The sequence below is a fragment of the Moschus berezovskii genome, chromosome 22, assembly GCF_049115385.1.
Source record: "Moschus berezovskii isolate FMDL1 chromosome 22, NW_MosBer_1.0, whole genome shotgun sequence".
In the NCBI taxonomy this organism is placed as follows: domain Eukaryota; kingdom Metazoa; phylum Chordata; class Mammalia; order Artiodactyla; family Moschidae; genus Moschus; species Moschus berezovskii.
Window position 1 is genome coordinate 16,086,240 of NC_142481.1, and position 25,136 is coordinate 16,111,375.

The 25,136-nt window shown below is 39.5% G+C and overlaps 1 protein-coding gene across 6 annotated transcripts in view; it reads right to left on the reverse strand.

Moving 5' to 3' along the window:
* Positions 1-6,757: 6,757 nt before the first annotated feature.
* ZNF527 (zinc finger protein 527) overlaps positions 6,758-25,136 on the reverse strand; it is a 39,715-nt gene continuing 21,336 nt past the window's right edge. For 4 of the 6 annotated variants that reach the window (XM_055410811.2, XM_055410810.2, XM_088830868.1 and 1 more), the window contains exon 6: positions 16,637-22,730. In XM_055410811.2, coding sequence (XP_055266786.2) covers positions 21,157-22,730 — 1,574 coding nt within the window. In that variant the 3' untranslated portion in view covers positions 16,637-21,156. Of the gene's footprint in view, positions 22,731-25,136 lie in introns of all 6 variants that reach the window. The other 2 variants (XM_055410815.2, XM_088830869.1) reach the window with 2 other exon arrangements.

Consider the following 25,136-nt stretch of genomic DNA (forward strand, 5'->3'; position numbering starts at 1 on the left):
TTAATAAAGCAAAGAACAGTACTGTGTGTTGATCATGGATACATATATGACATTGACTGCCTTTTAGGAAGTGAAGGCAGTTATATTTATCTGTAATATTTCTTTAATAAAAGACAAAGCAAATATGACAGTAGTAATGAATCTGGTTGTCAAAATTATGTTGCAGTTTTTAAAAATTATTATTTCTTGTCTGTATTTTCCTGTTTCTCTAAAATAATCAAGTGGATAGAGAAAACCTGGACCTATATGGATTCTTATTTTTGATCAGATATAACATTTATAGAAAGTTATCTTTAATAATAATACATAAACCAAACCTGAATTAAGATATTTTGCTTACCACCACATGTTAATTAGCATATACAAATCAGAAGTATACAACATCTGTTTGAAGAGAGCTTTAAAATTTTTCATTTTTTATTTTAAACATGAGTTCCTCCCTATTTGAAACCAGTGAAGAAACAAATATTCATTTGTTGGGATACATTTGGGAAAAAAAGATCACCTGCATTTGGGTTGGTTTCAAACTAAGGGGGAAAGACCACTCATGCATAATGTAAAATGTTAATGTTGTAACATATCAAGACAAGGATAGTTACTCATATTGGGACAGAAGAAGTTTCAAAGAATTTCAACAAATCTTTCTTTGGCTTCTGAATTTTTAAAGGGGAATTCAGATGGTGGTTATTTTTAATGTGTCAAGTAAGAGCTCAGTGAATGTGAAAGTTCATTTCTTCCTATACCACAGCTGTTTATATTAATGCCTTTCAATTTTTTTCTAATTTTTTATTGGAGGATAATTGCTTTCCATTATTGTGCTGGCTTCTGCCACAAATGAACTCAAATATTTATAGTACTGAAACTTCTTTCCTCTGAATCAGTTCAGTTCAGTCGCTCAGTCATGTCCAGCTCTTTGCGACCCCATGGACTGCAGCACACCAGACTTCCCTGTCCATCACCAACTCCCGGAGCTTGCTGAAACTCATGTCCATCGAGTCTGTGATGCCATCCAACCATCTTATCCTCTCTCGTCCCCTTTTCCTGCCTTCAGTCTTTCCCAGCATCAGAATCTTTTCCAATGAGTCAGTTCTTCGCATCAGGTGGCCAAAGTATTGGGAGCTTCAGCATCAGTCCTTCAAATGAATATTCAGGACTGATTTCCTTTAGGATTGACTGGTTTGATCTTGCAATCCAAGGGACTCTCAAGAGTCTTCTCCAACACCACAGTTCAAAAGCATCAATTCTTCAGTACTCAACTTTCTTTATAGTCCAACTCACATCCATACATGACTACTGGAAAAACCACAGCTTTGACTAGATGGGCCTTTGTTGGCAGAGTAATGTCTCTGCTTTTTAATATGCCATCTAGGTTGGTGATAACTTTTCTTCCAAAGAGAAGAAATTTCATGACTCCAGTCACCACCTGCAGTGACTTTAGAGCCCAAAATAATTTCTCTGAATAGTCCACTCATATTTTGTCTTTTTCTACTGGAACTTTCAAAAATACTTTTATTTAGAAATTATTACAGATTTATATAAGTTGAAGAAATAATACCCTAAAGTAGGGGTCCCCAACCTTTGGGATCTAGTACCTGATGATCTGAGGTGGAGAGGATGCAATAATAATAATAGAAATAAAGTGCATGATAAATGTAATGTGTTTGAATCATCCCCAAACCATCTTCTTTCCCCACCACCCACTCCTCCTCTGGCCCATGGAAAAATTGTCTTCCGTGAAACTAGTCTTTGGTGCCAAAAATGTTGGAGACCACTGCTCTAGAGGACTTTTAGTTTGTGTACCCTATATCTGCATTCCCCTAATGTTAACATTTTACATGACTATAGTTATATATATCAAATTTGACACTAATTTGATTCATAGGCCTTATCAGATTTCACTGATTTTGCATGCATTTGTGTGTCTCTTGTTACATACAATTTTATCTAGTGTAAATTTTTGTAATGATCACTACAATCAGAATATAGAACTTGAAACACTACAAATATCACTTATTCTATCCCTTTGTAGTCATATCTTCTTTCCTCCCCTTGTACCCCATTCCTAATCCCTGCCAAACACTATTCTCCTTAATTTCACTATACCAGGAGTGTTCTATAAGTGAAATCACTGTATTACCTTTAATATTTATATTTACCTACCTAATTACTATGGAACCTTTTAAGGTTGGCTTGTTTTCACTCAACGTAATTCTTTTTAGATCAGTTCCATTTGTTGCAGGTACAATAATCTGTTCTACTTTGATCTACAGAGTTCTTAACTACATTTCTTTGTATTAACTTTTTAGCAGTTTAGAATTTCTAGGTATTACTTTATACATACATGACTTATCACAGTCTAGTTTCATTAACACTGAACCAGTTCAAAACCTTATTTCCCCCCTTGGATTGTATAGTTATCACAAATATTTCCTCTATATGCCTTAAGGACTACATAAGATAGTGTAGCCATTTTTTATTAAGCCATCTAACATAATTGAGAACTCAACATTAAATGTACCCATATGTATACTTTCTGTCCTTTCCTCACTCCTGATATTGAAGAACTTCTTGGACCTCCTGACAAATTCTCAGTTTTCCGTCATCTGAGCATGTCTTCCTTCACTTCATTCATGAATATTCTTTGCCGGTACAGAGTTCTGGGTTGACAGTTTCTGCAGCACTTAAAAAATGTGCTACTTCCTTCTGGACGACCTGTGTTCTGATAAAAAAATATGTTATTTAAGTCACTTTCTCTGTAGGTATAGATCATTTCTAACACTGCTTTCAATTTTGTTTTGTTTTTAGTTTTCTGAAGTTGGATTATCATGTGTCTTATAGATTTCTTTGGGTTATCCTGTTTGGGATTTGCTCAGCTTCTTGAATATGGAGGCTTACAGTTATTGCCAAATTTGAGAAGTTTTCTGCCATTATTTCTTTGCATTCCTCTTCAGACTTACACTCTTTCCTTTCCTTCTAGGACTCAGCATATTTTCCCTCTCTTTTGCTCATATTGGGTAATTTCTCTTGTTCCATCTTTAAGTTTACTGATGGTTTCCTCTGTCCTCTCCACTGAGTTCTTGAGCATATCCACCAAGTCTTTTATTTCTGCTACTGTATTTTTCAGTTAAAATATTTCATTTTGTTCTTTATACTCTCCCTTTCTTTGTTAAGATTTCCTACTTTTTTTTTAAATCTCTTTCAAGTGTGTTCACAATTTGTTCACTGAAGCATTTCTAGGATTGCTGTTTTAAATTTGTCAGGTAACTTAAATGCTGCAGTTCAAAAGGTGGCACATGTTCTTCTTTCACCTAACACCATAACTAGACAAACTGATGAAATAGAGGATACTGAGGTGCAGCTCTGAGTCACTGTGGTACACAATTCAGGTTGACTAGTCTACCAATGTTGACAACAGGCAAAAATACTTGCTTTTGTGAGATGTATTTGTCAGGAGGAAATGTCATGTTATTCAGTTGTTCAGTTGTGTCTGACTCTTTGTGACCCCGTGGATTGCAGCATGCAAGGCCTCCTGTACTTCACCATCTCCCAGAGCTTGCTCAAACTTATGTCCATTGAGTCTGTGATGCCATTCAACCATCTCGTCCTGTTGTTCCCTTCTCCTCCTGCCTTCAATCTTTCCCAGCATCAGGGTCTTTTCTAAAGAGTTGGCTCTTTGCATCAGGTGGCCAAAGTATTGGAGCTTCAGTGTCAGCATCAGTCCTTCCAATGAATATTCAGGATTGACTGGTTTGATTTCCTTGCAGTCCAAGGGACTCTCAAGAGTATTCTCCAACACCACAGTTCAAAAGCATCAATTCTTCGGCCTTCAGCCTTCTCTATGGTCCAACTCTCACATCCACACATGACTACTGGAAAAACCATAGCTTTGACTATATGGAACTTTGTTGGCAAAGTGATGTCTCTGCTTTTTAACATGCTGTCTAGGTTGGTCATAGCTTTTCCTCCAAGGAGCAAGTGTCTTTTAATTTCATGGCTGCAGTCACCATCTGCAGTGATTTTGGAGCCCAAGAAAATAAAGTCTGTCACTGTTTCCCCATCTATTTGCCATGAAGTGATGGGACCAGATGCCCTGATTTCCATTTATTGAATGTTGAGTTTTAAGCCAGCTTTGTCACTCCTCTTTCACCTTCATCAAGAAGCTCTTTAGTTCCTCTTCGCTTTCTGCCATAAAGATGGCATATCTGCATATCTGAGGTTATTGATATTTCTTCTGGCAATCTTGATTCCAGCTTGTGCTTCATCTAGCCCAGTATTTCACATGAATATAATCAATCTGATTTTGGTACTAACCATCTGGTGATATCCATGTCTAGAGTTGTCTCTTGTGTTTTTGGAAAAAGGTGCTTTCTATAACCAGTCCTTTCTCTTGACAAAACTCTGTTAGCCTTTGCCCTGCTTCATTTTGTACTCCAAGGCCAAACTTTCCTGTTACTCCAGGCATCTCTGGACTTCCTACTTTTGCATTCCAGTCCCCTGTGATGAAAAGGATATCATTTTTTGGTGTTAGTTCTAGAATGTCTTGTAGGTCTTCAGAAAACCATCAAATTCAGCTTCCTTGGCATTAGTGTTTGGGGCACAGACTTGGATTACTGTGATATTGAATGCTTTGTCTTGGAGATGAACAGAGATCATTCCGTCGTTTTTAAGACTGCACCCAAGTACTGCATTTCAGACTCCTCTGTTGACTATGAGGGTTACTCCATTTCTTCTAAGGGATTCTTGTCCACAGTAGCAGATGCAATGGTCATCTGAATTAAATTCACCTATTCCGGTCCATTTTAGTTCACTGATTCTTCTAAAATGTCAATGTTCACTCTTGCCATCTCCTGTTTGACCACTTCCAATTTACCTTGATTCATGGACCTAACATTCCAGTTTCCAGGAAGTGCATGAGGATATGTTATGTAGACTTTTGTTGCCAATCAACACCCCAGCCACGGAACTATTCAAGTCTTTGAATGATTACATATCAGGAAAACTGAACTGGTTATCTTGTGTCAGTATACATATGGACAGAACTGCTGCCATGACTGAACAGCTTTCTGGTTTCACTAGTTGGGCCAAAAAGGTCACTTCTGAAAGTGAATCTATGCACTGTGTCATCCATAAAGAAATGCTGGATAGCCAAAAAATGTCACCTGAACCTAACAACATTTTATGGGATGTGATCAAAATTAACCACATTAAAGTACATGCCCTTAACTCACATCTGTTCTTGCAGCTTTCTGAGGAGATGGATGCAAAGCACACATGTTTTATACACAGAAGTTAAGATGGCTTTCTAAAGGTGGATTGCTGGCTAGAGTTCTTGAGTTATAAGAGCTGCTCCAGAGATTTCTTTTAGAAAAACAGTCATCACTGGCAGCACATTTCAATGACACAGTATAGGTGGCAAAACTTGCTTGTGTAGCATATTCAACAAACTCAATCTGTCACTTCAGAGGAGAATGACAACTGCATTCAAAGTTGGCAGAAAAAGTGGCTGCATTCAAAATCAAACTGGAATTATGGAGGCAACAAGTGAATAGTGGAATTTTTGACACATTTCAAAGATTAGCAGAGATTTTAAGAGAGATTGAGAAGAGCATCTTCCTTCTCCCAGTCAGTGCAGGATCACCTATCTTAGCTTTTGAAAGAATTTAAGCATTACTTCCCAGCCAAAAAAAGATCCCGAACTGTGAAGGGATGGATCCATGACCCACTTACGAATAAGCCAGGTGAATCAACACTGTCCGTGCTAGAAGAGGATCAACCGCCTGCAATCGCAAATGACAGTGGCCTTAAAAGCATGTTTCTGACAACTTCAAGTCTCCTTATGGTCTGGATTAAAGTCAAGGGAAAATATTCTGAGATTGCCACAAAAGCAAAGAAAAGCCTGCTTCCATTTCCAACATCCTCTTTGTGAAGCAAGAGTTTTCTGTAGTGACAGCAACCAAAACATGATTACAGAGTAGACTAGACATAAGCAACACACCAATGACTCTGAACACCCCCACATGGGACTGCATAGTTGCAGGAAAACAAGCTCAGGGCTCCCACAAATTCTACATTATGCTGAGATGTTTAACTATTTCACTATATATCACAATGTAATAATAACTGTAATAAAGTACACAACAAATCTAATGCTCTTGAATCATCCCAAAACCATCCCTCCCCACCCTACTCCATGGAAAAATTATCTTCCATGAAACAGGTCCCTGGTGCCAGAAAGGTTGGGGACTGCTGATCTACACTATCAACTAGAATATGCTACTAAACTATACAAATCAAAAGGAAAAAAGTAGATACCCAAGAAAAAGATATAAAGTCATTTTGCAGAAAGGAAAAATCAAATATTTTATGTCAAAGTCAACGATACTCAAACTTTTCAATAGTCAGATAAATCAAATTTAAACAAAATACCAATTTATACATAGCTGATTGTGAAAATTAGAAAGTTAGATAATGCCAAGGGTTGGTGGTAATGTGGAGAAAGAGGAACTCTTATACACTACTAGCAGGAATATACCTAGTGGAGAGTTTTTGGTCAAATTAAGTACAAAAAAGACTCTGATGCTGGGAAAGGTTGGGGGCGGGAGGAGAAGGGGACGACGGAGAATGAGATGGCTGGATGGCATCACCGACTCTGTGGACATGAGTTTGAGTGTACTCCGGGAGTTGGTGATGGACAGGGAGGCCTGGCGTGCTGTGATTCATGGGGTCGCGGAGAGTCGGACACGACTGAGCGACTGAACTGAACTGAAACCTATGATATAGTAATCTCATTCTCTGGAGTATATATCCCAGAGAAAATTTTACATTTCCATAAGACATATGTATAAGAATTTTAATCATAGTCTTGTTTGTTATGGTGTTGGAGGAGTGAAATTTGTTGGTGGGATTAGAGGCAATCTAGTATCCTTCACTCAGGGAATGGTCAAATAAAATCAGTTGAATATTATGGGGCAGTACAAACAAAAGAACTAGACATGGTTTTGCTGAGTGAAAAAAGTTTTAATAAGTCTGTTGTGCCGTTTGCTTATGTAAATTAAAAGAAACAAAAAACAGTAACATTTGCATTTTATTTTGTTAAAAGGAGACACTTAAAGACATGGTGAGTTTGAAGGGATTCGAGATAAGGATAAAAGGGAGTTATGTAAAAGTTATATTAAAATAATAATAAAAATCACATATGTGTATTTTTAATACTACAAACAGCATATGTAATTTCAAAAAATTATTTTAAATGGAAAAAGATATATATTTTTAAGACAATAGAAAGCTTTGGGAGAGCAAATGAAAGTAACTGACCTAGCTCTGAGGAGGGCATGAAGCCTTCTCTGAATAGATAGATTAAATAAACCCCATATTAACTGGGAATACAGTAACATATTTTAATTTGAGGTAAAGGGAAGTGGCATAGAAGTGGCAGAATGAGTGGAATTTATGCAGACTGCAAGAAAATTTTATGGAGTCCAGAGATAACTTTATGTAATCAGAGTCCAAATGATGAAGCATTTTGTACAGGAAAGGTTAGATTTTATCCAGTGGATAAAGGGAAATAATAATAAATTTAAGCTGGAAAGTGACTGATGTGGACAAATTCTGGCACCATGAAGTAGAAGTGCTGCTGTAAAATCCCATTAAAAAAAATGGTGTAAGTCGCTTTCGAACTGGGTGATAGGTAGAGGCTGGAAGAGTTTTGAGGTTCATGTATGAAAAAGCCTGGTTCGCATTGATGGGACTGTCGGTAGACACAGGTGCATGCATATGTGGTAGAAAGACAGTTGTTAAAGGTGATTCTAGTGAGTTCTATAAACATGCTGTTAGAAACTGGAACAAAGGAAATTAATAGAAAGTGACAGAACTTGGCAGGACTGCTCTCATGCTTTGTGGAAATCAGTGACAACCTTGTATTAGGTAAGGATATTTTTAAACAAAGTGTTGAAGGTGTAGCCTAGTTTATTCTTAAGGTTTATTATAAAATGTAAGAGGACAGGGAGATAAAGGAATTGTTGAGCAGAAAAGAACCAGATCTTGAACATTCAGAAAATTCTCAGTCTATCCACATTGCAAAAAAAGAGAAAATGAGTTCTGGAGGCAACACCAAGAGTGTAGCTGGACACTTATAGTTTACCAATGGATTTAATCAGCCATCTCAGTTGGAGCCAGGAACAGATGGGATTATAACAACAGAAAAACTGTCAGCTGGAACTAAAGGGAACAGAGAAAATGGGGAAGAATGAAGAAAGTCTGTTTTACTTCTAAGATTTCACAGGACAGACAGGTCAATCGAGCGATATGAACTTGGACGTGCGCAATCCCTCGAGAAAAAGGATGGGACGAGGATCTAGTTTAAGATGGCAACATACAGGAATCCTGAACTCATCACCTCCTCCTGCAGACACAATGCATCTACAGCTACACACAGAACAATTTCCTCTAAAAGAAACCCCAAACCAGAGGAGGAACTGCCACACATTTGATAAACAAGGAAAAAACACACATCAAAACAGGTAGGAGAGGCTGAGAGACAATTTCACCATAAACCCCACCCTTCGCACAGTGACCTACAACTGGGAGGAAACTTCACAACCCAGAGCTTCTCCCTGAGGGTCAAAGGATTTGAACTTCACATCTGGCATCCAAACTTTTAAGACCTGCATCTAAGATGAATCCCTCAAACCCTCAGCTTTGAAAGTCAACGAGTGGGATTTGCATTCATGAGACATACAGGATAGTACAAACTGAGAAACTATTCTTAAAGGGCTCCAGCAGACCCACCTTGCTACCTCCCAGGGCCCAGCACAGAGGGAGCCTAATTGAGACAGCAGTGAAAGCGGCAGGACACAAATTCCAGATAATGAAGGGGCCCAGCTGTTTAGATACAATAAAGACTGGCTGGAAGTGGCCAAAATCAAGGTGGCTTTGAGAACAGTCTGGTCATTGACCTTTACTTCATTCTACCTTCACTATAATACTAAAAATTACTCCCTCTTGCACAAACTCTAAGTTGGACCATAAAAGACCAAAAAAGTGGACAGTGGTCCAATTCCTGGGAAATCCTCACCTTACATCAAAATAACAACGATGTTCCTCCCGTTCATTAGCCTATGAAATTCCTTAACCTATAAAAACCTACAGCCTGTCTATGACCATATCACCCTGAACACACCCAATCTTGTCTGATCTTGGAAGCTAAGCACAGTCAGACCTGGTTAGTACTTGGATGGGAAACCTACTACCCCATGCCCCAGGGCCACTATCACTTAAGACGGTCTACATTCTGCCTATGGGAGGTGTATCTCTCTAAATTAACTGGTTTTCCCTTTACTCTGGGCTCACTCTTGAATTCTTTCCTGCATGAAGCCAAGGACCCTCACTTGGCAGTCTGTCCTAAGGACTCCTGGAGGTTCCAGGATGGTGACATTTCCCTCCTACAACATAATGTGTATCCAGTTTTCTATGAAAGGAGCCAATCTGCAAAGCTTAAGCCTGAGGAGCAGGTACTTAATTTAACACGTCCCCAATGCCTACCGAAATACTCTCCAAATGATCAGCAGGGCTTATGTTCCTAGGTCCCAGAGGGCTGTAATAAACAGAGAGGTTTTTTATTAACCAGCTACCCACCCCAGGGTACAGTGGAGAAGTAGCAGACTGAGATGCCCAGTCTTTCTGTGAAAGAGGCCTGTTAGCTTATCTTCACAGCTGCGGCCTGAGGGCCCAGTTGTTTTTTGTTTTGCTGAACCACACAGCCTGTGGGATCTTAGCTAAGCTAAGTTAGCATGCTAAGTTGCTTCAGTCATGTCCAACTCTTTGTGTCCCCATGGACTGTAGCCCACAAGGCTCCTCTGTCCGTGGGATTCTCCAGGCAAGAATACCGGAGTGGGTTGTCATTCCCTTCTCCAGGGGATCTTCCTGACCCAGGGATTGAGCCTGTGTCTCCTGTAGCACCTGCGTCACAAGCAGATTCTTTACCGTTGAGCCACCAGGGAAGCCCCAAGCTCCCTGACCAGGGATCAAATCCAAACCTAGTCCCACCACAATGAAAGCACCAAGTCCTAACCACTGGACCCCCAGGGAATTCCCCCAGCTTCTAATTAAACACATATATTAGGGCTGACCGTAATCCTCTCCAGAAACCTGGGAGGCAGGCACTAACTTTATGCTCTCCCTCAGTCTCCCTCCAGGTAGCCCGAATCTCCCAGAATGGAACTTGTGCACACATTTGGTGCCCTGATTCTTGATGGCTGCAGGGTACACCCCCTGATCACCCAGCTCTTGTGGCCAGAAGGGCTTAAGTTTGCTGATCCCATTGAACTATAACAAACAGAGAAAAGTAACCAAGCAAGACCCTATAAAGCCTTCCCAGGATAGACCTTCACCTATGTCCTCTACCTGCCTTCTGTCTGTAGAACAAGTTTAGTCAAGGAATAAATTTAATCAAAGAAGTGAGAAAATGCAGAAAGAAAGGAAAAGTCAAGCAAGACAAAAATACTTTAGCCATTAAACAAAGTCAAGGATCTTTAGTTCTTCCTCAGGGATTATAGATAATATTCTGAGCCATGTCCTTTGACCTGTCTGCAGAGACTGAAACCCCCACCAGGTGGAAGAAGTTAACTGTATACTGCCCACAAGCATGTAGAGTCCAAACTATTTGGAACCAGAAGGCTGATGGTGCTGACTCCCAATTACCACACCACCAACCAATGAAGAATGTCCACAAGCTGATCACACAGCCCACAAACCCCCTCCCTCACCCTGTCTTTATAAACTTTACCCTGAGAGCCTTTGGAGAGTTTGGGTCTTTTAAGCATTAGCTGCCCTGGACTCCTTGCTGGGCGCCCACCAATAAATACTGCAGTTTACTTCACCACAAGCCAGTGTCAGAAGATGGGCTTCACTGTGCACAGGCAAGTGGACCAAAGTTTGCTTCGGTAACAGAAACAATTACTGGTTACTCTTAGAAGAAACAGCACAGAGGTAGCAGAATGGCACCCACCCCGGCTTTCGGTGAAAGAGGCCTATTTGCTTATCTGAAAGCTTCAGCCTGAGGGGCAGGCTTCTGATTTCACACACCTCTAGAGGTCTACTGAAGTAAAGAGCAGAAAGGCTGGCGGTCCACATTTGCACTAGCCCCCTGCCTCACTCCACATTGCTGGCATCTCCCAGAAAGGAGCTTGTGCACACACCTAGAGTCCCAGATTTTGTGGCTGCTGCCATAATCTTGATTACCTGGCTCTGGTGGCCAGCAGGGCTTACATTCACAGGTTCTACAGGACTGTAGCAAGAGAAAAAGTTCATAACAAGCCATGCCCCTTCCCTCCCCGAGCACAGTGCAGAGGGAGCTGACTGAGATGCCCAGTCTTTCTGTGAAAGAGATCTATGAGCTTAGCATGACTCTGATGGCCAGCGGGTCTTGTGTTCACCAGTTCAACATGTTAAACACTGATACACAGAAACCTTGATTAAAGAGTCAGGAGACCAGAAGGGGGAGCTCTCACACCACAACCCCACAATGACAGAGCTCAACAGGAAGCAAGACTCTTCTTGCCTAGCTTTGTTTACTACAGCCCTCCCAATATCCTTTTCCCCTCCATTGCCATTGTTGGGGGGGCCGGTTCTTGAATAAGGTTCATGATGATTGCAGACCCAAACTGCAATTCCCTGCTGATCCTGAATACACCCATCTGGGGAAACATCTGGCAGTCTGTTTTAGGTCAACATTTTGGTGGCCCGTGTGGGGACCAGAGAAGACCCCCCTGCAAAGACTATAGGGCTGGTGTATCTTATCCCCTGTTTTTTGTCCTGAATTTCTTCCAGTCAATTGCCAGTGACTTAATCCTGGTAGAACCAGATGGTAGGCAACAATGTTTCACAGTACACCTATTTATAAGATCTTTAAAAATGTTTATACTTTTCTCCTGATGCTGGGAAAGATTGAGGGCAGGAGGAGAAGGGGGGCAACAGAGGATGAGATGGTTGGATGGCATCACTAACTCTATAGATAAGGGTTTGAGCAAACTCTGGGAGACACTGAAGGACAGGGAAGCTTGGTGTGCTGCAGTCCGTGGGGTCACAAAGAGTTGGACACAACTTAGCAACTGTACAACAACAACACACGTTTCTCCATAAATAGTACTTAAAAACAATTTAATTTCTGGAGTAGTCTGGTTTATTCCTGTGTATATCATCTAATATTTTCCCTAATGATACTACTTATTTTAAGTGATTTATTTCAAAAACAGGAAAAATATGTCAAGAGAATGAGAAGGCAAGCTGCACATCAGAAATATTTGCAAAAAATATATCTGGCAAGGGAGTTATCCAAAATATACAAACAACTCTTAAAAATCAAAGTAATAAAACAATCTCATTTTAAAAAGACAAAAAGGCCTGAACAGACACCTCACCAAAAAAGATAACAGATGGTAAATAAGCACATGAAAAGATGCTCCATATCATATGTCATCAGGGAAGTGCAAATTAAAACAAGAAGATACCACTACACACCTATTAGGATAGCTAAAAATCTAGAGCACTGACAAGGATAAGCCACACCATTCATTGCTGATGGGAATGCAAAATGAAACAGCCTCTTCGGAAGCTAGGTCAACAATTTCTTACAAAACTAAACATGCTCTTACCATTGATTCAGCAATCACTCCTTGGTATTTACCCAAATGAGCTGAAAACTTATGTCCCCCCATGGATGTTAATAGCAGCTTTATTCACAATTGCCAAAATTTGGAAGCAACCAAGATGACCTTCATAAGGGAATAAACAAAACTGCGGTATATTCAGACAATGGAATACTATTCAGTGCTAAGAAGAAATAAGCTATCGTCCCATGAAAAAACAAGGAGGAAAATTTAAATTCAGGGAAGTTAAAGAAGGCAATCTAAAAAAGAAAAGCCATAAACTGTATGACTCCAATCATATGACATTCTGGAAAAGGCAAAACTCTGAAGACACTAAAAAGATCAGCGGTTTCCAGGGATGAGGGATGGTGACAGGATGAATAGGTGGATCACAGAGAATGTTTCAGGTAGTGAAATACTCTGTATGATTATACAACAATGGATAAATATATTGTACAACACAGAGAGTGAACCCTAATGTAAACTCCTGACTTTGGGTGATTAGAATGTGTCAATGTAAGTTTATCAACAGTATCAAATGTACCACTCTGGTGGATAATGTTGGCAGTGGGGGAGGCTATGCATGTGTCAGGGGAAAGGGGTATATGACAAACCTCTGTAACTTCCTCTTAATTTGCCTGTAAACCTAAACCTTCTCTAAAAGTCTTTTAAAAAGAAAATTATCTACTTATGCCTTTAAAAAAGTTTTTATTATGAAAATGTTTAAATATACAAAGGAGAGCAATAAACAAGCACATATTCATCACCTTTGTTTAATGATTGTTTACAGAGTGCCATATTTATGTATACTTTGCTAACTACTGTAAATTAGATATGTGGACTTCCCTGGTGGTCCACTGGCTAAGACTCTGCACTTCCAAAACAGCAACCCCCACCCCTACTGCATCACTTGGGTCCCTGGTCAGGGAACTAGATCCCGCGTGCCACAACTAAAGAGTTTGCATGCCAGAAGCTAAGACAAGGTGCAGCCAAATAAATACATAAAAATTCAAATTAGAAAAAAAAAGTGGAAAGGAGTGAGCTCCGTTTGGAGAAGTGGGGAAGGTGAGGGGGAGAGGAGGAGGGGGGTGAGATGGGGAGAAAGGGGTCAGGCTCCACAGGTGGAAGGATCCTCCTAGGAGAGGAGGGCTCAGATGATGCTTGTCCAAGGGGAACCAATAAGCCAAGTAGCTATCAGTTCACGTTAGTTTTGGTAGTTTATTGCATTATAAGGAGATTCAGAGCTAAATGATCAACTTTGACAGGCTCATTTTCCCTGTTATCACTGTCTCAAGCCAAGCAGAGCAGGAGAAAAAAAAACTTGTCAGGGCTGCAGAAGCAATGAGAATGTCTTCTTGGATGAGGCACACCTTATGTCCCAAATAGGAGGGAAACCCTTGAGGAAACACTATGCCAGGGCAACCCATGGCACCGTTACAGTCTTTCATGGGTGTTGGACGCCTGGGGGTGGTGGTGGAGGGGGACTTTCAGCACCAGTTCTCACCAGTCTTTACCCCAGATGCCACTCAAGGCAAGGCAATGGCTTCCTCTGGCCAACGCCCATTATATGCTCAACTTTTCTAGAATTAGGGGTATTCAGTGTATATCTTGGGGCCAGAATAAGCTAAATAACTGGATGGATGGGAAGGAAATGATTTTTTCCCCTTGATAATACAGAGGAGAAGGGACTACCAAAAGGGACCAAGAAGAAGTGGTGCAGATCATGGTGCTTTACCAGGGCAAGAACAGAAAATGGTAATATATGGTACACTGGACTTGTATAAGTTAGGGTATAGATTAAGCTGATATAACAAAGACAGCAAGATACTATGATCTAAATATCATACATTTATTTCCCCCTTATATAAGAATCTAGGGGTGAGCAGTCCAGGACTGGTGGGATAGCTCTGTCTTCCTGAACAAGTAGTTTCCATCTTTGGGGCAAAGGTGAATATTAAAATTCTCATTCTATCCCAGGTAATAGAGTAGAGGAAGGGCAGAAGAAGCAGGCACAGAAATACTAATCATCTCTTTTGCTCACATCTCATTGGTTGGGTAAAATGGACTTCATAAAAACTTTTTAAAAGCCCTTTTGTGTGTCAAAGGCCATTATCAAGAAAGTGAGGGGCTTCACTGGTGGTCCAGTGGTTAAGAATACACCTTCCAATGCTGCGGGTGAGGGTTCCATCCTTGCTGGGGGAACTAAGATCCCACATGATGCAGGGCAATTAAGCCTGCATGTCTCAACTAGAGAGCCCAGGCGATCCTCATGAAACAATGAAGATACTGAATGTCTCAGCTAAGACCCAACTCAACCAAATTTTTTTTATAAAGGCCTTCTTCAGTTGCACAATATAAAATAGCAACCTGATCACCCAGCTCTTCATCTTTTTCTCCTTAGAATTTACTCTCTTACATAGTATAAGACTTCCTTATTTTTTTAAATGTCTATCTTCTTCACTAGAAATTAGCTCTATGAAGGCAAGGATTTCTGTCTGTTTAATTCTGTTAAACACGCAAACTGTTCTCTCTAAAGGCTGGATTAGAACAAAGCCTGGCACACAGTAGGCACTTGATACAAAAATTTTAAATAACACACACACATAAACACAAATACAAACCTTCTGCTTAATCAAGAGTAAATAAAGAAAATCTTATACATGACAAGCAAAACTTGCATCAACTGTAACAGAGCAGAAACATATTTTCAGCACAATAACCAGATTTAAAAGGAAATCCAAAAGTTCATTGCCATTGATCAAACTCAACCAAGTGGAAAAGGTTTAATCAGTGTGCCCTAAATTAATTAGTTCATATCCTAAAGAGAATTAACAGCCAGACTCAAACTCTCATCTTCTTAGGGTAGGAAATCTCTAGATGGTCCTAACAACTACAAACTACTAGTAAGGCATGAAATAATGTTATAAGATCAAGCCAATATATCACAATAAGACAATGGGTTGTATAGCTGCAGATAAACAAAATTTAGTACCTCATTATGAGGAACAACATCAGAGTGTAGGAGAAGGAAATGGCAACCCACTCCAGTGTTTTTGCCTGGAGAATCCCAGGGACAGGGGAGCCTGGTGGTCTTCTGTCTATGGGGTCACACAGAGTCGGACACGACTGAAGTGACTTAGCAGCAGCAGCCTCTTGGAACCACCTCTCACTCGACTGGGACTTCAAGTCTCAGAAGAGGGATAATATGAATTAGGTGCTGTGGGATCACTGTTGGCTATTCATGATCTGAATTCTGGGTTTGAAATTAATTGGATGGTAGAAACAACTTCTTTCTATTATTTTTTAAAACCACGTAAATACCCCCAAACCAAATTAAAAAACCCCCAAACCTTTCATCCTTAAAAAAAAAAAAAATCAGAGTGTAAAGTAAAAACACCAGTGCTACATGAATGGGTGTAAAGATTTTATCAACATTGCAAGTGAAGTTTAACCTGGACTTCCCTGGTGGTCCAGTGGCTAAGATGAAACACTCTCAATGCAGGGCACCAGGTTTGATCCCTGGTCAGGGAACTAGATCCCACAAGTTGCAAGTAAGGATTTGTATTCCACAACGAAAACTGAAGATCCCGCATGCTGCAACTAAGACCCAGCTCAGCCAAAGAAATATTAAAAACAACAATAAGTGAAGTTTAACTGTAAAAACAGAATCACTGGCTTGGATTGATATCAGCTTGGAGTAGAAATCAGGTACCATACTTAGATCAAAAATCAGTGAATTCATCACTGGTCTGAGTAATTTTTTTTTTTCTTTAGGCCTAAGTAAGTTTAGAGTTAAATAAGCAGGGTGACAATATACAACCCTGATGTACTCCTTATGGCAGAAAGTGAAGAAAAACTAAAAAGCCTCTTGATGAAAGTGAAAGAGGAGAGTGAAAAGGTTGGTTTGAAGCTCAACATTCAGAAAACAAAGATCATGGCATCTGGTCCCATCACTTCATGGGAAATAGATGGGAAAACAGTGGAAACAGTGTCAGACTTTATTTTGGGGGGCTCCAAAATCACTGTGGATGCTGACTGCAGCCATGAAATTAGAAGATGCTTACTTCTTGGAAGGAAAGTTATGACCAACCTAGATAGTATATTTAAAAGCAGAGACATTACTTTGCCAACAAAGGTCCATCTAGTCAAGGCTATGGTTTTTCCAGTGGTCATGTATGGATGTGAGAGTTGGACTGTGAAGAAAGCTGAGCACCGAAGAATTGATGCTTTTGAACTATGGTGCTGGAGAAGACTCTTGAGAGTCCCTTGGACTGCAAGGAGATCCAACCAGTCCATTCTAAAGGAGATCAATCCTGGGTGTTCATTGGAAGGAACGATGCTAAAGCTGAAACTCCAGTACTTTGGCCACCTCATGCGACGAGTTGACTCACTGGAAAAGACTCTGATGCTGGGAAGGATTGGGGGCGGGAGGAGAAGGGAACGACAGAGAATGAGATGGCTGGATGGCATCACCGACTCGATGGACATGAGTTTGAGTGAACTCCGGGAGTTGGTGATGGATAGGGAGGCCTGGTGTGCTGTGATTCATGGGGTCGCAAAGAGTCGGACACGACTGAGAGACTGAACTGAACTGAACTGAACTGAAGTTTAGAGTAACCCTGGGGAGCTTTTCTGGAACAAGTTATAACTTAATCCTTAGAAAGTATTAAAATAAATATTCCTACACCTCCAGAAAATGAGAATAAAGGAATGATGACGTGAATTTGGCTTACAATACCAATATATTTTAATTAGATATAATGCAATTTTAAGTGTTTTAAAACCATTACATTTGTTTGTGTTCAAGGTTTGAAGTATTCAATTATAGCAAATCTCTTAAGTTGTTCAGAGGGAATTTGTCTTGCTCAGACGGTAAAGAGTCTGCCTGCAATGTGGGAGACCTGAGTTCGATTCCTGGGTCAGGAAGATGCCCTGGAGAAGAAAATGGCAACCCACTCCAGTATTCTTGCCTGGAAAATCCCATGGATGGAGGAGCCTGGTGGGCTACAGACCATAGGGTTGCAAAGAGTCGGATATTACTGAACTACTTCACTGTCACTTTAAGAAAAATAATTTTCAAATTTTTATTAGATATAAGTATTATCTTATAATTATATATATATAATAATATATAATCTATTTCTGCTTTCTTGATTATGCCAAAGCCTTTCACTGTGTGGATCACAATAAACTGCAGACAATTCTGAAAGAATGGGAATACCAGACCACCTGACCTGCCTCTTGAGAAACCTGTATGCAGGTCAGGAAGCAACAGTTAGAATTGGACATGGAACAACAGAAAGTGAAAAGAAAGTGAAGTCACTCAGTCATGTCTGACTCTTTGTGACCCCATGGACTGTAGCCTACCAGGCTCCTCCGTCCATGGAATTTTCCAGGCAAAAGTACTGGAGTGAGTTGCCATTTTCTTCTCCAGGGGATCTTCCCAACCCAGGGATCAAACCCAGGTCTTCCACACTGCAGGCAGATGCTTTACCATCTGAGCCACTGGTTCCAAATAGGAAAAGGAGTACATCAAGGCTATATATTGTCACCCTGCTTATTTAACTTATATGCAGAGTACATCATGAGAAATGCTGGGCTAGAGGAAGCACAAGCTGGAATCAAGATTGCTGGGAGAAATATCAATAACCTCAGATATGCAGATGACATCACCCTTATGGGAGAAAGTGAAGAGGAACTAAAGAGCCTCTTGATGAAAGTGAAAGAAGAGAGTGACAGTGAAAAAGTTGGCTTAAAGCTCAACACTCAGAAAACTAAGATCATGGCATCCGGTCCCATCACTTTATGGCAAGTAGATGGGGAAACAGTGGCTGACTTTATTTTTCTGGGCTCCAGAATCACTGCACATGGTGACTGCAGCCATGAAATTAAAAGACACTTGCTCCTTGGAAGGAAAGTTATGACCAACCTAGACAGCATATTAAAAAGCAGAGACATTATGTTGCCAACAAAGGTCCGTCTAGTCAAAGCTATGGTTTTCCCAGTAGTCATGTATGGATGTGAGAGTTGGACCATAAAGAAAGCTGAGTGCAGAAGAATCGATGCTTTTGAACTGTGGTGTTGGAGAAGACTCTTGAGAGTCCCTTGGACTGCAAGGAGATCCAATCAGTCCGTTCTAAAGGAGATCAGTCCTGGGTGTTCATTGGAGGGACTACTGTTGAAGCTGAAACTCCAGTACTCTGGCCTCCTGATGCAGAGAGCTGACTCATTTGAAAAGACCCTGATGCTGGGAAAAACTGAGGGCAGGAGGAGGAGATGACAGAGGATGAGATGGTTGGATGGCATCACCGACACAATGGACATGGGTTTGGGTGGACTCCGGGAGTTGGTGATGGACAGGGAGGCCTGCTGTGCTGCGGTTCATGGGGTTGCAAAGAGTCGGACACGAATGAGCGACTGAACTGAACCAAACTGATTATATAATTCGACTATTAAATTATTGCACTAGTAGTTGTTTCACTACATGCATATACATATACATGTGAATCTATCACTTTTTCATAAGTCATTTTCCTGATCTATTTTTATAGATCTCTCCAGAAAATGCCCAAGATTCTAACTGGTTCTAACTGTTCAAAGTGGTAAGGTCTCCATATCAAAGTTTATCTTCATATATCCACTCAGATAAAACAGGAATATATTCCCCACACCTTTCTGTTCCTCACTACTCTGAATAGAAATGATTCACACTCTAAAAATTTTAGGCTCCAACTGCTTTATTTTAACCATTAGTTGAAAATGGCTCATTCTTTCTGCCAGAAATGTCTTACCTAATATCTCCAGTTTCAAAGAAGTTACCCATAAGCTTCTTAAACCAAGTTTACAACCCACCCACAAAAGATGACTTCATTTACAGTTCTATCTTATTATATTCTATCATATAATGTTTAAATCCATGCTGAAAGTAGAAAATCAAATAATCCCTGTAAGATGAAGAGACATTCATTAAACTGAAAGATCCATTATTCTCTTAGCTGGCCAATCTTTATTTTTTAAAAATATTTCATTGGAGTTCCTTACTGGTGCAGTGAATACAAATTCTCCTGCCCCAAAACAACAACAACAATGAATCCACCTGCCAATGCAGGGGACATGGGTTCCATCCTTGCTCCAGGAAGATTCCACACGCCTCAGAGCGACTAAGCCCCTGTGCCACAACTACTGAGCCTGTGAGCCACAACTACTGAAGCCCACACACCTGGAGCCCATGCTCGGCAATAAGAGAGGCCATCGCTATAAGCCCGAGCACCTCAACAAAGAGAAGCCCCAACTCGCTGCAACTAGAGAAAGCCCTCATACAGCAATGAAGACCCAGTGTAGCCAAAAATAAATTTAAAAAAATTTTTATTGTGACATGCGGGATCTTTCATTGTGGTGCACAAGCTCCAGAGGCATGGGTTTCATAGTTGCAGCATGCAGGCTCTCCAGTTGAGGTATGCTGACTTAGTTGTCTCATGGCATGTGGGATCTTAGTTCCTCAATTAGGGATCAAACACGCATTCTCTGCATTAGAAAGTGGACTCTCAACCACTGGACCACCAGGGAAGTCCCCCAGTATTTCTTTAAAGGTCTATAGCAAGTCACTGCCACAAACGATTTTAATTCCCTAGGAGAAAGACTGGTAATAAGTTTTATTATGTGAATTTTTAAAAATTCTTATTGTGAAACAAACAAATACTAGATTAGTTTTTTATCAACAAATAAAACATAACAATTCTTTCAGCTTTACGAAGGGTGTGTATTTAACTTTCATATACTTGTTATGAGGTTTCTCCTCAGGATAAATAATTATGCCATATAAAAGATTTAAGGTCTTTTCACATGTGTAGCAAACGTAGGATATACATGTCAGGACTCTAATTCCAAGAGGCAAAAACTCAAATCAAATTAACTGAAGCAAAAAAAGAGAAAATTTATTAGATCACAAAAATGAAAATATCAAAGATGATGTAGGTTTCAGACATGACTGGATCCAGATCAAACAACATCCTCATATTTCTGTCTATTATCTTCAATTCCTTTGTACTGAATTTATCTTGGGAAAGCTTTACGTGGTAACAGAAAGGTTGCTGGTGAGTTTTTATCAAATCCTTGACATTTGAAATTCCAGTAGGGGCAGTGTGGAAAGAAAAGACCTTTTCTCATTACCCGTAATAGTACTTTCCTAGGGCTCTACTGGTCTAGACAGGGCCATCTGAAAACCCCTCATTTCTAGTTAGGTTGAGGAAAATAATTGATCACTGCTCTCCCTGATTAAATAATTTCATCAGAATGATATGTACTGAGGATGAGTTAAGTCTCAAATGCAGCATACGACAGATCCAAAAGTAATAGATGGCTACTACTCAGGTTATTTCAAATAAGGGATGCTTGTGAACTGGAGACTTTTCCATATTTACTACATTCATATTAGAATTACTAACTGAAGAATTCATTGATTTTTATTTAATAAAGACCAAGTGATGACTACATGTTCTCTTATTATACATAATCAGCGAGTTTTTCTATTATGAATTTTCTGATGTCGTCTAAGGGTTGAAGCACGGCTAAAATTGTTCCCACATTCATTACAGTTATAGGGCTTTTCTCCGGCATGAATTCTCTGGTGTAGCCTAAGGGACAAGATCTGATGGAAAGCCTTCCCACACTCATTACATTCGTAGGGTTTCTCTCCAGTATGAATTCTTTGATGTTGATTAAGGTATGAGCCACAACTGAAGGCCTTCCCACATTTGTTACATTCATAGGGTTTCTCTCCTGCATGACTTCTTTTATGATGAATTAGAACTAAAGCATCACTGAAGGCTTTCCCACATTTACTGCATTCAAAAGGCCTCTCTCCAGTATGAATTCTATGATGTCGATTAAGTTGTGAGTCAGTCCTAAAAAACTTCCCACATTTGATGCACTCATAGGGCTTTTCACCAGTGTGAATTCTCTGATGTTGATTAAGGTGTGAGCGATAGCCAAAGGTCTTCCCACATTCATTACATTTAAAGGGTTTCTCTCCTGTATGAATTCTCTGGTGCAGAGTAAGGGCTATGCGTCTGCTGAAGGCTTTTCCACATTGATTACATTCATAGGGTTTCTCTCCAGTGTGAATTCTCTGATGTTGATTAAGGTGTGCACTCTGTCTGAAGGCTTTGTTACATTCTTTACATTCATATGGTTTCTCTCCTGTGTGAATTCTCTGATGTTCAACAAGGAAGGCATAACGGCTAAAGGCCTTCCCACATTCATTGCATGCAAAGGGTTTCTCTCCAGTGTGGATTCTCTGATGTTGCGCAAGGTGTGCACTCTGTCGGAAAGCTTTGTTACATTCCTTACATTCATATGGTTTCTCCCCAATATGAGTTCTCTGATGCTCACTGAGAAAAAAGTCATGGCTGAAGCCCTTGCCACAGTCATTGCATGCATATGGTTTCTCTCTACTGTGAATTCTCTGAGGTTGAGTAAAATACGAGTAACAGCTAAAGGCATCGCCATACTCATCATATCCACGGGGTGATTTTCCAAAATGAGTTGCTTGATGTTGAGTAAGTAATGAATGAAAACTTAAGAGGTTTGAAAAATCATTACTTTCATAAGATTTCTCCCCAGGAGAAATTTCTACATCTTTACTAAGGTATGTGTTCTGGTTGAATTCTTCACATTCATTACCTATCAAAGATTCCTTCTCAGCATGCAATCTTTTATGTTCAATTAGAACTGAATTTCGGGGAAACATTTCATTAAAAATACCAAATTTATGTATTTGCTCTACTGGGGGAACCCTCTGTTGTGTTAAAAGTACTGACTTCAAGAAAACGTTTCTCTCAGAATTATTATATTCGTTGTCTCTTTTCACAGCAGAGATTTCCTTAAGAGTTGCCACTTGCCTGAAATGCCGCTCCTGATTTCCTTGATGCTGCTCAAATTCAGCCTCATATTTCCAGGTTTCTCTGAAACTGGAGCATTCAAGGCTATAACTTGTAAGTCTTTTTGCTATCACCCCCTGCGATATTTCCTCTTCATCAGTGTACCATTTTGGAGATAATGCCTTGATCTCATACCAAGACTCCCAGTCTGAAAAATATCAAGAAAGCAAATGTCTCCTTTTCACCTTTGCAAGGAGAAAGTAAATCATTATAGAAGGAATTAAAGAATTTACTTGAAGGAAAGAGGGGAGAAACTAGTGGTTCTGACTTTTTTTTATCAATTTACATTCCTGTCAGCAACATGAAATACATGTCTTCAAACTGATTCACACTGGCTAACATCATTCTAAAAATCTTTGCCCCTACAAGTGAAGAGTACTTCATTATTGTGCTACATTGCAAGGCTCTGAAAATTGAGCATTTTCATATAAATTTTTGTACCTTTTATATATTTTTGCATATATTTTAATTACACTGGCATCTTCTTTTAAGTGGTTTATAGAAGTCATTATAAATAAGGTGGTAAGGCTTTATAAGTATTTTTCTCCCTCAAATCATCACTTTTTATTGTCACATGTCATCTTCATTTATAATGCTTCTGATAAAGTTTGAACTCAAATCTCAGTCTTTTCATTATAGAGTCTGGCTTTGCAGTCATTTTAAGAAAGATTTTTCCAAAATCCAATATTATGCAAATATTATCCATAACTTCTACAAAATTCTTTTTGTAACACTAACTTGAAAAGCTATTTTTATCAAATACCAAATTCTCATATATACATGGGTATATTTTTGAAATTTCTTTATTGTTCCACTGACCTATTTCACTGTTCTTATATCAGATCAGTCTCATAGATAAAAGGCAAGATTCTTAAATATCAAAAATTGAATCAGGTGGTATATTAAATGAATAACACACATAACCAAGTAAGCAACTGAGAAATACAAAAATTTCTCATCAGTAGGAAACCCACTAAAAACTTTCATGTTTTTTAATTCATCAATAAAAAATAAAAAATTATTTCCTGAAATAAAACTCAAATCTACATCCTGAAAGAGAACATATCTACTAGAAAAAAGTGACCCAAAATGGTAGACTGAAACATGCCCCAATAAAATGACTTTAAAATGAAAGAACCTTCTAAGAGATCAGAACAAAATATAAAGGTACTTATACAAAAGAGAAAATATCAAGCTGGCATCAGGATTCTTTGTAACAACATTCAGTACCAATACACTATAAGAAACTTAAGAAAAGAATGGCCAACTATGAACAAGGTAGAGCTTAGGGGACATCATTTGCATGAATTCTTTTTGAGGAAATTGCTAAAGAACAGATTTCAGTCAATCAAGAGATGTCCAGAGAAACTTCAACAAAAGAACCTAGTGGAAAACACTAAATATATTCAGCTACAGAAATAAAATAAAAGAAAAAGTTATGATAAATCTGACAGAAAAATAAGTGAAAGAAAGTGAAGGTGTTAGTCGCTCAATCATCTTTGACTCTTGGAGACCCCATGGACTGTAACCTGCCAGGCTCCTCTGCCCATGGAATTCTCCAGGCAAGAATACTGGAGTGGTTTGGCATTTCCTTCTTCAGGGGATCTTCCTGACCCAGGGATTGAACCTGGATCTTCTGCACTGCCAGCAGATTCTTTACCATCTGAGCCACCAGAACATGTAAATATACTATGCCTGGACAGTGTAAAAACCATACAACTAACAAAATTTGGGAAGAGAAGGTGAGGAATGTAATAAGGCTACTTTTTGACTCATCTGTAAAGTGAAAGTTGCTTGGTCATGTCCTGCTGTTTGCAACCCCAAGTACTGTTGGGGTTGGCCTGTTTCAACTCCAGGCCAGAATATGGGAGTGGGTAGCCTTTCCCTTCTCCAGGGCATCTTCCCAACCCAGGGATCAAGCCAGGGTCTCCCGCATTGCAGGTGGATTCTTTACCAGCTGAACCACAAGGGAAGCCCAAGAATACTAGAGTGGGTAGCCTATTCCCTTTTCCAGTGGATCTTCCCAACCCAGGAATCAAACCAGGGTCTCTTGCATTGCAGGCAGATTCTTTACTAATTGAGCTATCAAGGAAGCTTTTTATGAAGGAAGGATAGCTTACCTTTTTCATCTGTAAAAAGTAAAAAGAAATCACAGGCTAATTTTTAAAGCTGACCAATCAAGTAATAGAAGGAATAAACACCGTTTAAAGAAACATGAAGGTCTCTTTATGTTTTTCTTTAAACACTGTTGAGAGAAACACGAAAGTAAACACCAGATCGAAAGAAAAATCTAATTATTATAAAAACTACAGTACTACATGACCAAAAAAAGGCTAGGAAAATAGACAAGTGAAAGTCTTTTTCAAAATCTGTAAAAATCAGAAAATATAAAACAATATACAGAATTAAGCCTAAACATATCAAAAATGTGGCTGAACTTTCACTTATTAAATTGAAATGATATCCAGACTGGTATACTGCCTGTAAACCCCACGTTTAAATCAAAGTGATTTTACACAGTTGAAAATAAAAAGATGGGAAAAGGCCCTAAAAA